General features: G+C 35.0%; 1 protein-coding gene across 7 annotated transcripts in view; it reads right to left on the bottom strand.

Annotated features, from left to right (window-relative positions):
• MIA2 (MIA SH3 domain ER export factor 2) overlaps positions 1-15268 on the bottom strand; it is a 41980-nt gene that overhangs the window by 12154 nt on the left and 14558 nt on the right. For 6 of the 7 annotated variants that reach the window (XM_040601913.1, XM_040601912.1, XM_040601911.1 and 3 more), the window contains 13 exons: positions 15091-15162; positions 14558-14662; positions 10940-11062; positions 10289-10412; positions 8667-8713; positions 8156-8246; positions 6800-6938; positions 4772-4873; positions 3372-3432; positions 3020-3055; positions 2036-2103; positions 1274-1356; positions 781-912 (listed from right to left, as the gene is read on the bottom strand). In XM_040601913.1, coding sequence (XP_040457847.1) covers positions 781-912; positions 1274-1356; positions 2036-2103; positions 3020-3055; positions 3372-3432; positions 4772-4873; positions 6800-6938; positions 8156-8246; positions 8667-8713; positions 10289-10412; positions 10940-11062; positions 14558-14662; positions 15091-15162 — 1183 coding nt within the window. The remainder of the gene's footprint in view (positions 1-780; positions 913-1273; positions 1357-2035; positions 2104-3019; positions 3056-3371; positions 3433-4771; positions 4874-6799; positions 6939-8155; positions 8247-8666; positions 8714-10288; positions 10413-10939; positions 11063-14557; positions 14663-15090; positions 15163-15268) is intronic. The other variant, XM_040601914.1, reaches the window with a different exon arrangement.

The raw sequence follows: 15268 nt of genomic DNA, 5'->3' as shown, positions 1-15268 counted from the left end.
TCAACAGGTGTAACAGTAGTAGTAAATTAAATAGTAGCTTCTTCATAACCTGTAACAGATGCTGAACTTCACTCTAGCATTTATCTACACTATGTCTGTCAACATCAAAAATATGAAGGAACAGTATTTTTCTTCCCTTACAACCCACGACACCATGGCTTACTTTCACCTACTACGCAGTCTCTTGAATTTAACTCCTTACACATACAACCTTTCTGGTCCCTTTTATCACTAAGGAAGAAACTGTCTCTGTGTACAATGACTGCCTCTAATTTAGAACAAAGGGAGGAAAATAATTTACTGAATCGGTAGCTTTCTAGTGTCATAACCCCCAGCAAAACTGTCTCACATTTTTGACAACACAGGTACTCTCTCCTTCTCTCACTGACTGTAGACCAATGAGACAGAAGGGGCAGTATTCTTTCTTCAAAAATATGACTCTTGTTTACTTTAAAAATCATGTTTATTTCAGCAGAACGCCACTTGTCCAAGAAATAAAACAAGACTGATTAAGTTTGGCTTTTCACTTTTCTCAGTCTATGCTTCTAAAGTGAATCCACTGACCAACCTACCAGTAACGACTAAATTTTCCATTCTACTGTTACACATGAGACAGCTTTAGAAGCAAGCTGAAAAACAGGAAGAGTTTGTCCAACTAACTGTTTATATTGAATTGGTTGTTTTAATATTTTGTCACCAACAAGAGGAAAAGGTGTGACAGCTTTAGAGTAGAGGAGAGAGAAATCCAGAATAGATACTTTTCAAGTTCAAGAATTGTACCTCTTCCTCCTCCTCCACCTGGAAGCATAGGTGAAAGCCTTAAAGGACCCTCCAATAAAGTTGGAGGGGAAAGAAAAGCTCTTGTTTCAGATGAAGGCCGGCCCATTGGTGAGGGTCCATATGGGGAATGCTCTGGAACAGTTAAAACAAGATACTCAAGTTCACAATATATAGTTTAGCAAACTGTATGAAGTAATTAACTTCTCAGGTGAAGTTTAAAACTAAATTATGTAAGTAAAATGAAAATTGTGGTCTAATTACCATGTGTATCACATTCCCAGCCTACTCTCATTGACGCTACAAATGCTTTTAGTTTCAACAAAATACTCGACATGACCTAGAGTCACTTATGACCCAATTATTTTTTAAAATGATTGTTATTTGTACATACACATGGCCAAAATAGTTTTCAAACAATTACATATGTGTGGTCTTGGAAAACAAAACCATAAACCAAAACAATTAGGCTCTATTTTACAATTCAATACTGTACCTCTGCCAAATGGCCTAACTGGAACATCAAGACCATAAGGATCTTTTTCTAAAAGGTCAAGTTTAAATTCTGCTTCAGTTAATCTGCAAATAAACAACAAAATAGTAGTAAATAATCAAGAAATGCAAAAGTTTTACCGGACTGCACCATTTACTGCTAGGCTTTCTATTTAAAGGATTAATGAAGCAAAGTATTTTATCCCCTAAATAAAGACAAGGATGTCACAGAACTCTGAGCTTAATAATTCCTGAAAGCATTTCTCTATGCTGCTCTATTTTAAATGCAATTTGAATTGGCATATTAGATGTCACAATTCCTAGTATGACATTACTCTCGTGAGTACTCTAAATGGCATTCCAAGTATTAGTTAACTTCACACCTAAAGGTTCCTCTCCACCACTACTACCTGGAGCTATTAGGTCAGTATTAATTTCTGAGATAAGCTGTAAAATCATTACGTAACCATGATATCTGCTTGATACATACTTATTTAAAACAAACAATAAACAACACCCCCCCAAAAAACCTTTGAGTTCTAGTACTACATTTTGCTTCCTTCCTGTAACGATAACATGCAAGAAAGTAAGAACTTAAGAACTATGTGAAATATTGAAATATTTCAGGAACATTCAAATTTCTTTCAGAACTCCAATGGGCCACAACTCATTAACATGGGTCTAGAAAACAACAGCTTGCATAAATCCAAGACACACATGCATGCCAAATTGCATTTATTCAGAATTAGATCCGGACTGCACTTACTTTTGTCTGTTATGTGAATTTTCTTTTTTTATATCACTGAGGTGTCTTTCAGCGGCTCGGGCTGTCAGCTTTGGGGAGGGACAAAAATCAGATGCTTAGATATTGCAGTTTACCAATTAAATGTTTCATAAATATGACAGGTCCTAGATCCAAGACATTATTTTCTATCCGAAGTGTGTGGACTGTGTTTTTGTAAGATATGACTCATGTATAAAGCATATGAAACAAAGCCTCACATACATGACCAAATGACATTAGCAGTTCCACTACGCAAATTTTTGAGGAATGATAGGGCTTTCCTGCAGGTCCTTAAAACTGCAGAAATTAAATTATTTGGCTATAGCTGCTTTTGAATATCTACAGAATATACACAAGACTTAAGTCTCAAATTTTATATGAGAAAATTTTATTCTAAAATCCTATAGTTAAAAACTGTAAAATTATGACCACTAAGTGCCTCAGCACCGGAACTGAAGAATGTATTAGTCAGGAGATATTTTAAAGTTCCCTGTTTGGAGAAAAAAAAAGGTAAAAATGGATTTTGCAGCAGCCTTCTTAGGAAGCTGTCAATGGAACACACTGTTCCCACAGGGCATAATGTCTTCTATTAGTAGATAAAAGCAGTGAAGTACATCCAGGGAAAATATTACAATGGCATTGAAACGAGGCCAAAAGCTTATATTATTAGCAAAATGTCACACACTTGTTAAATGGTAACATGTTATTCCAGCAGATTTATTGCTATAGCAAATAATAGTGTAATATCAGTCTACTGTGCTAATAGATATCCAGCTTAATTATTCTAACTGCTCTACATGACAGAAGTATTTTTAACATGCTTTTGTGTATTTCTGCAAGAAATCTCTATGTTTAAAGGTGACAGGTTAATTTTGATTATCTGTTTTTAATAAAAAGTGATAAAAAAGCTATTCAAATCATGGAAAAGATGCACAGAGTTCAGAAAATTCAATATTTGGAACTTACCCAATTATCATGAGCTTTCTTCTCATGTGAAGTAATCTGTGAAAAAGAGATTCATTTGATCATTATTCAACTAGAAAAGAAAATTTAGTACTGAGTATATGGTCTTATTTGTAAATTTCTTGTGTGTGGGTGATTTATAATGAGACATCTAAGCTTAAATTTAAACTTTTTAGTAAAGTTATCTGGTGATCTCTGCTATGAAATTGTGTCAGTAAAAACTAGATGGCATTAAGGTGGGGGACACACACATGACAACAAAAAAACTACCCCACAAAATCAAGCCAAATGCAGTACCACAACCTAGCTGAAAGCAGTATTTCAGTTGCATTAACATCCCTCCTACTTGACGTACCTGATTCTGGTATGAACGAATGGTTCTTTCTAGCTCTTCTTCAAGATCTTTTGCTCGCTGTCTGTGACAAAGTTAGGATTTATGACATTGTAATAAGATGCAGAGGAAAGTAATTTTAAATAGAGTAAATACTATGGTAAACAAAAGGTCTAATTAAGATTTTTTTATATATGTCCAAAAGACAGTATTGCCACTTAGGTCTATGCAAGACAAAACATAGTATCAGTGGAAATTCTAGGCCCTATAGTACAAACAGGAACATAAACAAAAGAACAGAACCAAAAAGCCCAACTTCTCCCCAACTTTTCGATGGTCTGCAGCAAGTTTCCAGCATGAAGGATACCCCTCCACATATGCCCTGACAGCCAGCCTCACCCAGCTCTGCAAACGCACCAGCGTAGCTGGAGCATCACGCTGTCACAGGCTACCACAGTCAGTCCTGAGGGACAGTCATTTGTACTAAAGTTATTTCAAGACCACAGAAAGCACGATGCCACTTTTGCTGACAGCTGCCCTTGCACAGCCTCTCTTGGTTCTACACTCTCTCAGCAGGTGGGTCAAAGACACATGCACTATTCAGTGATACTCCATTTGTAATATTCATAGTCTCTAAAATTAAGAAGTCTACAAAGTTTGCATTCCAAGTAAATCAGGAAGGGTGAATTCTGGCTTCCTGTATGAATACTGACAAAAGTCTACAAGAACAAATCTAATTAACTCTTCAGGAAGCACTGTTGATCAGTATCGTTCAGTTATAGTCAACGTTCCCATAAACACTGAAGGAAGATGGGGAATATACACTGCAGACTGAAGAACTGTGCCATAGTTTTGAGAAACCACAGAAACAAACCAGAGGTACACGGTGTAACACAAAACAGAGCAAAGCAGTTAAACAACTACAGAAAATATTCCCACATCATAATAGTCTAGTAAAGAATTTCTAAACAACAGTACTATTCGAGAAGCTTAGAGATACAGATATAGAATACTGTAACTACACAATATAAATGTTAGGATCTATAGGAAAACTGAACATTGCATTTATTTCACAGTATTCACTTAACTTTGTATTTTTATCTCTGTTCAGTAAAGGGAATTAAATTAGAAATTTAAATTAGAGACCCAATTCTACCACTCCATTAAAGCTAACATGTCAATACGATTAACATTCTAATGGAAAAAAGGTTGCTAGTGGTCTTTGATAGCTGGGCTTTTTAACAAAGCAAAACCTCCCTTAGTATGTATTATTACACACAAACTAGCATGTAACACACACAACACACCTCCAACAAAGAAACTAGAAGAAAATACATTAACTTATGCTGGTGTTTTTATTAGTTCTCTATTGCCTTTTGTTCACTTTGGAACAAGTGATTACAGCAACTGAAATCTGTAATTACCTGTAGCTGTTTAGTTCTTCAGCAGCATGATTAATTTTTTCATCTACTTTAGAAAGCTTTTCTTCTTTCTGTAGGCGTTCTCTCTCTTCTACTGTCAGCTTCCTTTAAGAAAATCCAAAAACTATGATTAATTCTGTTTCAAGTCAACAATTTTGTAGTTGGTCTGTCAAGAAAAACTTCTCCAATTATTCAAGTGTGATGAATACACGATATGTACCCAGATAAAGTGTTTTACAGGCAACATATGAAGTGGCATAAATAGCACTAGTTTGTATTCATGTTAGTTTATTCAGTTCATTAACTGTTCTGTATGAAGCAATTAGATTACCACTACTTCTAAAAAGAACCTGGGAAGACAATCCATATTCCCAAAGCATATTTCTATTGGGGAAGTGGCAAAAAAATGCAGCCACAAATCAAATCAGAAACTAAAAACCAAACTGCACTAATTTTCAGTGATTTGTTCTGGTACTTTTTTACATTTTAAAATAATCTTCTTTAGAAGAAAGAAGTTGTTATTAGCTATTAAAAAAAGTTATTAAAAACATTATTTCCAGGTCCCTCTTTTTTTACGCCGTATCAGGGACTATGGAAGAGAACACCCACATACCAGACCAGAGATTATGCACAAGGTGGTGCAGAACACACGTGGATACTACTGCTGCATATAGCCACGAATGGATAAACTTGTCATTTTCCTGTGAACAGCAGTCCTTAACAATCAAGCTACCTAAATCATGGATCTTTTGAACATGATTTATACTTCTTTTCTACTCAGTCTTCACTTCCCACTTTTCTATTTCTGTTGTATGAACACATCCAGCTTTTTATAAGATACCTTGTTAATACTAACAGCCTTTCTTATTCTGCTATCTCATCATGCCAGCTTCTCCCCACTTCTTTTTGGCTTTTCTAAAATCTTTGATAAACAGCATACATTTGCTGAGCTTCAGTGTGGTATTTTTGAATATCACCTACACAGTCTGCAAATATTTTTTCCTTTCGACTGCCCATCATAGCTTCTTTCTAATATGTTCCTTCCCACTACCCCACCCCAGGATTTTTTTTAAATTAAACATTAATAGTAGATTTCTACGTTTTGTTGCATCTACAAAGATGCCAAGTATCTACACAAATACACATCTATGCGCTACAAAGCAGATTACTGAAATAACTATTGTATTTCAATACTTCACATACTTTAAAAAGGTCCTGCATATTGCTCAGTACAGGATCAAGACCTGTGCTGCTCCTCTTGCTTCCTTCAAGATTATGTCTACTCCTTGAAATAATTTCTGGGTAGTAAAACTGCCATTTTACCACCACACCCTAAAATTATGGCCCCTGCTCCCTTCCTGCCCTGTCCACACACATACTTCTGAAGATTACTACGTGCCCCATCCTATTCCAATCAACATTATTTCTAGCCCTTAACTTATTTCTGATTTCAATCAGTAAATCATAATCCTTATTATCATCCTGACTGTGAGGCAAACAGTACAGCCTTCATACTCTGCCTTTATTGATGAGGAAAACCTGATTCACAGGGGTTCTGTGTTGCCTACTGATAACAGGAAGCTTGCTTATGTTTTAACTCCAAGCTTAGTTTTATATATAGCATCACTCCTCTGCTGACATTACTACCTCTCAACTATATAAAATATACCTCACAGTTAAAGTAGCTAATGATCATCCATCTTTCAGCAATTTTGATAGCTGTATTATATCATATCTTAATTTAACAGAAGAAAATATATAATCAAGTTTTCCAACTTTACCTACCTTATTTCATAGATTAAAAATATTTTTTTTTTGCTTATCTTTCTGTACTTGCTTGTGGAAAAGTCCTAAAATAATATACCACTACTTTCACGGAAACAATTTCTATAAAATTACTGTGATCACTAATGTACATGAAGGTGTGACATAACAGTCTTCACAATTCAGAAAACTCTGGAAAGCAGTATTAAAATTTTCAGCCCCCCAAATCAAACAGTAAGCATTGAATATAAAAAGAGGAACCAGCACCTGTGTAGTTTCATTTCATTTTCTTGATAAAGCTCAGTCATTACTTTAAGTTTCTGCTGAAGCTTTTGAACTTCACTTTCAAAATGTTCATTTTCAGACTGCAAGGAAGCTTGTTGACTTTGAAGTTTTTCTATACGTTCTGTCAAATTCAGAGATAATTATATGGGGATAAGGCACAACTTACAAAATTAAAATATTTGCAGTATTTTGGTATATAAAGAAGTCTGTAAAAACCTTTGATCCTATGTTGATTTTATAATATAAGCAATAACATGTTTATGTATTTCAGTAATTTATACACATTGAGAAGTAGTACTGCTCCTTTTGATGGGAAACCTACAACTATACTTTCTACCTGCCTCAAAGCGCGGCTCTGAGCACGTATCTAGCCTTTGCTCCAAATTGTATAGCTTCTTTGAAAACAATGCAGTTTTGTAACTCACAATATAGATTTTCATTTAGGGCTCTTATTATTGTAATTATTCTACTAAAGTAGTAACGCTGGTACCATCATACACTCTTGCAGATTCACCCACACGAGGACTTGCTGAGTAGCCTGAAGGGATAACTCAGATTTGTCAAACTACCTTATCTTTCCAAATTAAAATCAGTCGTACTTCTTTTCTTATTTACTATTCCTATGCCTCTCCAAGAAACACAGAAAACTTCAATAAGTTTGAATATCTTTATGGGACAGAGTTACGATCTACTTGTAAAGCACACCAGCAGAAAGAGTCACTTTAAAGGACTATCAAAAACTGAAAAATACAGTTTTACAGAGCATGTCATCACCCAAGTAACAAAGCACAGTACATTCAAATGTGATGGCTACCCTGCTGGCTGTTACCTGTAATTACAGGCTTTAATTTGAATTCAAGTAGCAGATTTCACTTCATAAGGTTTAATACAGTATGTCCTACACAACAAAGGAAAAAAAACAGAGCATGACACTTTTAGGTTCAGTTTTCTAAATGCAGTATTTTGGACTCATTACAACTAAGCTACCATTTTTAATAGATAGTTCTAGAATTTAAACACTATTGTTTCATGTCCAGAATATGTAAAGACAGTATTATATATTTATTAACATCACTTTGCCCATGTGTTTTCAGATTCTATAACTTAAGTTATACCATATTCCAGCAGAGTATAACAAAATTTGCAAATGATGCTTTGCCTCCAAAATCAAATACTTCAAATAGCTAAGCAACTTAAACCTAAACAGGCGTTTTAAAAATCAAGTAGAGCTATTAATGTAAACTTAATTCAGTTTTTACTGGACGTAATACAGCCTTTTACATCATTTTACAAAAACAGCATCTTACTAATCTTAAAGGCAAAACAACATTTATTTACCTGTAAGTTCTCCTTTAGCTTTATTTTCATCAGACAGTTTTGAATACATTTGATCTCTTTCTGTTTCCAGGGTCTTTAAACAAGCATTTAACTATAATCAAAATTTTAAAAAATAAGCATTTTAAGATTACCAGAAACTGTTTGCATGCAAAAATATCTAACTAAACATTAAAAGATCCTGAACTCTGTGATACTAATATCTATATGCCTATATATTAATAATTTTATATTTATCACATATAATAATATAATATAAATTATATCATAATATTAAATCACTATACTATAATACCTATATTATTGTCTATATTACGAATATTTTTATTATTTCTGTTTATCATTAATTTATATTTTATATATAAACATGTATTTATGTATAATATATAAATATCTTTATGTATTATATTATTATAATTTTACATTAAAGATATTAATCTATAATTAATCCTACCATTGCATATAATCTCTCTAGTTTCCCCCCTCCATCCACAAGTTTCTTAAAATCACATACCTTCGCAGCGTAGATCAATTTCTTTATAGTTCGTTTTTGCTGATCATCTGATTGACAGAATAGAATAATGTCACAAAAGAAAAAAAAAAAGCATAAAAAGGTTTGTGACAGATTACTACTGTTACCTTTTTTGTTTCTACAAAAAAGCAATCCCCATCATACCATGACAGGCATACAAGTACTGAGGCTTGAGCAACAGGACCTGAGCCAAAGCTGACCTCTAGATGAACCTGCCCACTGAACATTTTATATATATATATATTTAGCATCCAATCATTAGCAGAATATGCATGATCATTAGTGAAATATGTATGACCATTAGTGAAAAATGTAGCTGAAATAGAATATAACCATTAGTGAAGATATAGTACATCCTTCCTTGCTTAAAGGCAAGCGGCCAAGATTATGAAATGAGATATATGGCCTTGTCCGCAAACCGGTGGTTAAAATCAAGTAGATAAGGAAAACTCCCTTGGTTCCTCCCTGAGCCCTGGCCAGGCTTCAATGAGATCTAAGAGGAGAGCAAAACCAGATGTTCCCACATTTGAAATTAGGTAAGCTTGTTTATTCAGTGGTATAAAAGCTGGAGCCTCTTACAGCGACCTTGGACACCTCACCTACGAGTGGATGCACTGCGTAGGACCTCCCAATTGCTGGGAAAGGTTCTCCAGATCCTCGCTGTAATCAGGGCTCCCCAGCAACTGTGGATCTGGATGATGGCAAAGTATTAGGGCAATTAGCGATGGATCTTTCTTTACTGCTATAGTCTGTCAGATGTAGGAGTGACTAGGTGTATTACCTTGTCTTGTTTAATTCTTGCTGTATTATTTCATTTGCTATTTATTTCACTTACTATTCTATTGCTTTAAATGTAAGTAAAGACAAACTCACTTTAAGTAGGTGTTTGTGTCCCTTGTGCTGACCCTGTCTATTGGCAAAACAGGGGGCGGGGGGGGAAATTCCTGTATTCTAGTGCTTTGTTTGCCAATCAATCAGACTCAGAACATCAGAATGTTCATGTTAAAAATGAGATGCTGAATACACACTGCAAGATTTACTGGGATGTGCTCTATGGTATAACCAGCACCAGTATAAAAAGAAGCTGAAGTAACAATAAGGAGGAAGAAAGGCTCTCCTGTGCTGCTGTTTTGAGACGACCCACACCTACACTCATCCTTGTAGCCGCCTGCTACAAGTAACACCTGTATAAGGACAAGGAAGCAGAAATTAGGTTCCAAGGACCCACAGTTCTACTGCTGGGAGGAGTGTCAAGAAAAAGTGAAACAAGGTTTCCACCTAAAAACGTTTGAGAATCACTGCTTAATGCTAACATAGGCTAAAGTCATTTTGCAAGGGACCAAGCACTGAGTTTTTACCTCCCTCTGTGATAATAGGTATGTATGTTTTAGCTATATCCACACACTGCTAAATAGTAGCATACATTGTTGTTCCAGAGGTGTCCACACATCAGTCAACTGTGCAACATGAGTAACATAGGGTGATTTTTGAAAATCCAACTTCTACAAAGCTTATCTTTCAACTTTCCTGGAAGTTTGTTGGTTCTGTATTTCTAAAACATCCACTAAATTAATATTTAAGATGGGAAGCTATTGAAACCATACCTAAGTGCTCTCCATTCTCTGTTTCACCCTTTATATCTGTGTCCCAGTGATTATCTTCAGCATCATCATCTTCACTTATTGCTGAACTCCAGTCTTTCATCTTCAGTAAGTATTGTGTCAGCGACTAAGAAAAAGCCAAACAAAACACAAACAGTAAAAAACCATATAATCAATGAATATGTAGTTACCATTAACACTACTTTTCCAAGATTTCTGTCTTTTATTTAGTTCCCTTAGCAGATTAAGTGAGGCCCACATACAGGATCCTACATCTGATATTACTGCGGGTCAGCAAGTGTGATTTTCGGATAGCCAAGTATGCATGCTTATAGCAGGGCTTGTGTATGTAAAGTACATACATGTAAGAATACACTCCCAACTCCCATGCTCCAAATTTTAAAGAAAATCAGACACTCTATCAGAATTATGCCAGCTTCCAAGCTTCCACAGCTATCAGACTGCTCCTTTGTGCTGCTAAGCAACCTTTTTTGTTCAGCAGGAAACAAGACGTTAAAGGATGAAGACAGCAAACAAAAACCCAAAACAGCTTAATGCATATTAAGACAAGGAGAGCTTCTTAAGACTTTCTTGGAACTCAATGATTATCATCAGTCCAAACAATCTAATTCAATACTAGCTGTCATAGTTTACCTTGACTTGACTCTCTTTATTTTTCAATACTTCTTCTATATCCGCTTTAGACGATTCAAACATCTTAGTTTGTTCATTTAGTTCACTAAATCGTTCACCCCATCCTTCAGCTTCTTGTAAAAGCTAAAAAGGTAAATAGCAGATCAGCATGACTGTCTATTACAACCGAGAATCAAGGATGAATAGTACTTGAGTTTGTTATGCATATTATTGATACGTAAGCAGAATTTTAACCTCTCACCTATCAGTAAGAATTAACAGACATAGACTGTAAGACTGTTAAACCTCAAGAGTTGAAAAATAAGGCTTCTGTGTTATTGTCCAGTTGCTCTAGCTGCAATAGCTCTCCATTGTAATTAGCTCTTAGGACATTTTTAAACATTTATAAGAACAATTCAGTTAATAGTCCACTCAGTTTAAAAACCCTGATGTGACAATATCAATGGATATAAAATAGTGACAATTTGTATAATAGCTACAAACACTGAGGAATGGATGGAGAGGAGAACATTCATGCCCCAGTATGCACACACACTTCTGAAATTGTACCTGTCTTTTCAACCTAGAAGAGGTCAGTGAGGTACAGAAAACTAGGAAGCTTTTTAGACAGCTGCTATTTAAATTCACATGACTTGCAAAACCACATTACTTCTCCTCTCTCCTCCATACCTCTTAATTTTAAAATTTTATTTTAAAAAAGCTTCCCTGTTAATGAAAGTCACAGAAACTGTCCCTAATCTACACCTACTAGTATATGCTTTTGTAGTTAACAAAAAAGACAGGCAGATTCCAATTTACAGACATCTCCCCATAAAATCTCATTTCACAAAAATACTTTGCAGCACTAAAGGGGTTAGTACACTTAAGCACCAGTTCATTAAAAATAGCCACTGCAACATATTAACTCATTAAACCATGCCTTCATATTGTGAGAACAAAACTGAACCGATGCAAGTTTCCGTTAAGACAAAACATGCAGTACAAAAACATGGGGTACAGCACAAAAAAAATTGTGTTAAGAGTCTGTCAAAAGAATATTGCTTAAAGTTGCACAACAGGCAACCAATTTAAAAACAGTCAATGTACAGAAAGGAATAACTAGGTTGAGCAACAAGAACATAACAGCCAGTTATACTAAAAATAAAACCAGAAAATGGTAATTAAACAGGGGAACTGCCATGCAAATAGACAAGCAAGCCTGAATACTACTTATCAAAGATGAACTAGAAGGCATAAAGCAAAAAGTATATGACTAGAATTGGATGAACCTCACTCGGCACACAACTGCACCTTTCAAGCAGTAAAAGCCATGTATGAATTTGCAGCATCATGCAAACTACCTATGATGGATAAAACAAAAATACTCTTTATGCTAATACTGCCCAGAAAATGTACACAGGCAACTACTTTTATCATTAATTGTCACCCTCAAAGGCAAGCTATACTTTAAGAGATTCCTTCTTCACAAAGCCAAAGAAAATAATCTGACATCAATTTATGTACCTGTAAGAATTACAATAAAGAGAAATAGCAAGGATTTGCAATGATCTAAAGCAATATATATTTCTGATGTTCCTGCAAAAAACAAGACACAGAAAGTTTGGAGTTCATTAACAGTTCCCTTGTTCAAACTAAAAGGCCCAATCCTCTCTCTGACACATCATAAATCTGAGACAGCACATCTGTTATAATATTTAAACTATGATGTGCCAGAAGATTATGACCCATTAGTGCAAATGGACAGAGGAAGAAAGTACTCTACTTTCTGTGAACAAATAACACCTTTGTTACCTTTTGCGCATAAGTGAAATTCCATCTTAAAAAAACAAAGTAAGAAAGAAAAATAAAAAAGGGATCTAATACAGCAAACTAATTCACATGCTTACACAACCTCACAAAAGCAAACACAAATAAGCAGATACTCTCTTTTCCTTCCTTATCAGGTACCATCAACTCTCATCAGGTTTACCAAAATACAATATACACAAATGTCTCAAAATACTAAAAACTGCAACAAAGCTCAGTTAACAACAAAGTGCAGTAATTAATCCCAGATAATATGGTTAAGGAACAACCATTCCCAGGTTATTTTATCTTGAACGAATGCAAAGAACCTTAGTTTTATCTAGGAACCTGGCAAATTAATTACACTCTGGGAGTTGTTTTTACTGATTTTTTTTCCTGGGTTTGCTTGATATAAAATGATTGCCTATAAAATGTAGAGTCATTGTCAGCACTCATTATTATCTTACTCTAAGTACTATTTTTTACTAAAACGAAAGAAAGAAGATTCTTTTCACACAAATAATTGGATTATTTCTGTTTGAACCCAAGACATTACCAGAGAAAACGCAAAAAAATCCCTCTCTATGAAAACTTTGTGTACAGATTCTCAAAATTTATTACATAAGTTTACTGTTACATTCGAAATAAAGCACCAAGACCAGACCCTTCCTCCTCACAGAAACAAAAAGGATGTATACATTAGACAAAGATTCCCGAAGGAAAATAAATATCAAGCAACTTCGTCTCACGGTGCTAACACCAAATCTAATGTTTCTACACTCATAGCACCCAATAAAATTGCCTTTTTTTTTTTTGTGGTCACAAACATGTAATCCTAAAATTAGAGGAAAATGCAAAGTTTTACTGATAACAGAGTTGTCAGAACTTAAATATTCCTCCTGCAGATCTTTTATTTCCAGTAACCTTTTTTCTTTGTTCTGAATCACTAAGTCTGACACGCACAAGGTTTTGATGGAGAGGACTAAAGCACTCCCCAGCTTTTTATCAGACTGCTAAAAACCAACAGGCCTGTACTTCCCCTTCCCCCCAACAAGATACCTATCAGGTTACTGTTCAGACAAGGAGATCACCAGTTAGGAAAATAAGCACATAGCCATTAAAAAACCCCAAACCACCCAACCCCTGCCCCACCCCAGCCCCAAAAGCATTCCATGGAACATTTAGTGTTCCGAGATATTTTTTGTTAGGAAAAAAAATAGAATAATTTCATTGTAAACCAGTTACTGCACAGGACAACTATTGGATACACCGAACTTTTTAAAATAATCAGCATTCTTTGGGATCTGGCTATGGCACGGAGGAAAATAAACAGCTAAAATTTGGGAAGGAAAGTCTTTTCTGTCCCTTTTTATTACCTACCTAACTTTTCATTAATTCATCCACAGTTGTACTACAGTAAGTTTTTTACCTGCCTTTTGCATACTCTGCAATTTAATTTCTGGATCAAGTATAAGCATTTTCACTCGGCTTCTGTAAAAGATTCTAGCTGCAGACTTGCTCAAATCTTTCTGCTTTCCTCTAGGTCTCAGCAAAATTCTTGCTAGTCTTATATTACCACATGCTTTCTTTCTCACTCTATGCATGTTTCCCCACAATATTCCTCTAAATACTAATTTCTTTTTTTATAACAGGACTATTTCAGACAAAGTTATTCCAACAATCATTTTAAAGCCATGTCCTCATCCTCATACCATTTCCTAGAACACTCAGGGGTATTAACAAACATGTTGAGGGTGAGCTCCTTGGAGAAATCATATTTACACAGCGTCATAAGAAAATAAAATATCGTAAGGATAACTAGGAGGAACCTACCTGTTTCTCACTTTCCTGGAGATGGCAGTTTTCATCTACTGCATCTTGAACGGATGTCTTGAGTCTCTCTGTATTAACCTGATATACTTTTAAGGTGGACTTGGCCTAAGTGAAATAAAACATGTTGTTTAAATAGTATAGGTGAAGATGTAAGCGGAGTCACAATGGTCATTTGACTTACTTTCTTAGGTTTTGCAGCTGCGTTCTATATTTTCCCATATTTTCCCTACAGTTTCAACAGTTTTTCCTGACTGTAGTTTTGCAACACTATGTATCATGGTGGAGTAAGACAACAAAGAAAACACAAGGTAACTACTTCCCAATAAATGCCAATCACTGTATGAAATTCGAAGTTGCTAAATCAAGTCACACAAAATTACTCAGCCTTATAAAGTATTTTGTTTTACACAGCATATTATTTCTGCACCCTTAATAGAAAAAAAACAAAAACAACAACCAAACCCCTAAACAGCAACTACGTGCCGAACAGAGAAATTGCAAAGATTTGAAAACAGAAACTTGACTGGACATACCTCATCAATTTGTGACTGTATAGATTTTGCTTCATTCTCTAAAGACTCCACTTTCTTCTGAATTTCAGCCACCTGAAAATTATTAGTTGTCATATAGCTTCTTCCACAGATTTGACCAAAAAGGACTAGGCAATTAATAAAGTTATTTTAATTTTCAAACTAAGAAGGTTCTACTACC

Source organism: Falco naumanni, chromosome 7 (genome assembly GCF_017639655.2).
Source record: "Falco naumanni isolate bFalNau1 chromosome 7, bFalNau1.pat, whole genome shotgun sequence".
In the NCBI taxonomy this organism is placed as follows: domain Eukaryota; kingdom Metazoa; phylum Chordata; class Aves; order Falconiformes; family Falconidae; genus Falco; species Falco naumanni.
Note: the sequence above shows the minus strand (reverse complement) of the source record. Positions and strands in the feature narration are given on the sequence as shown.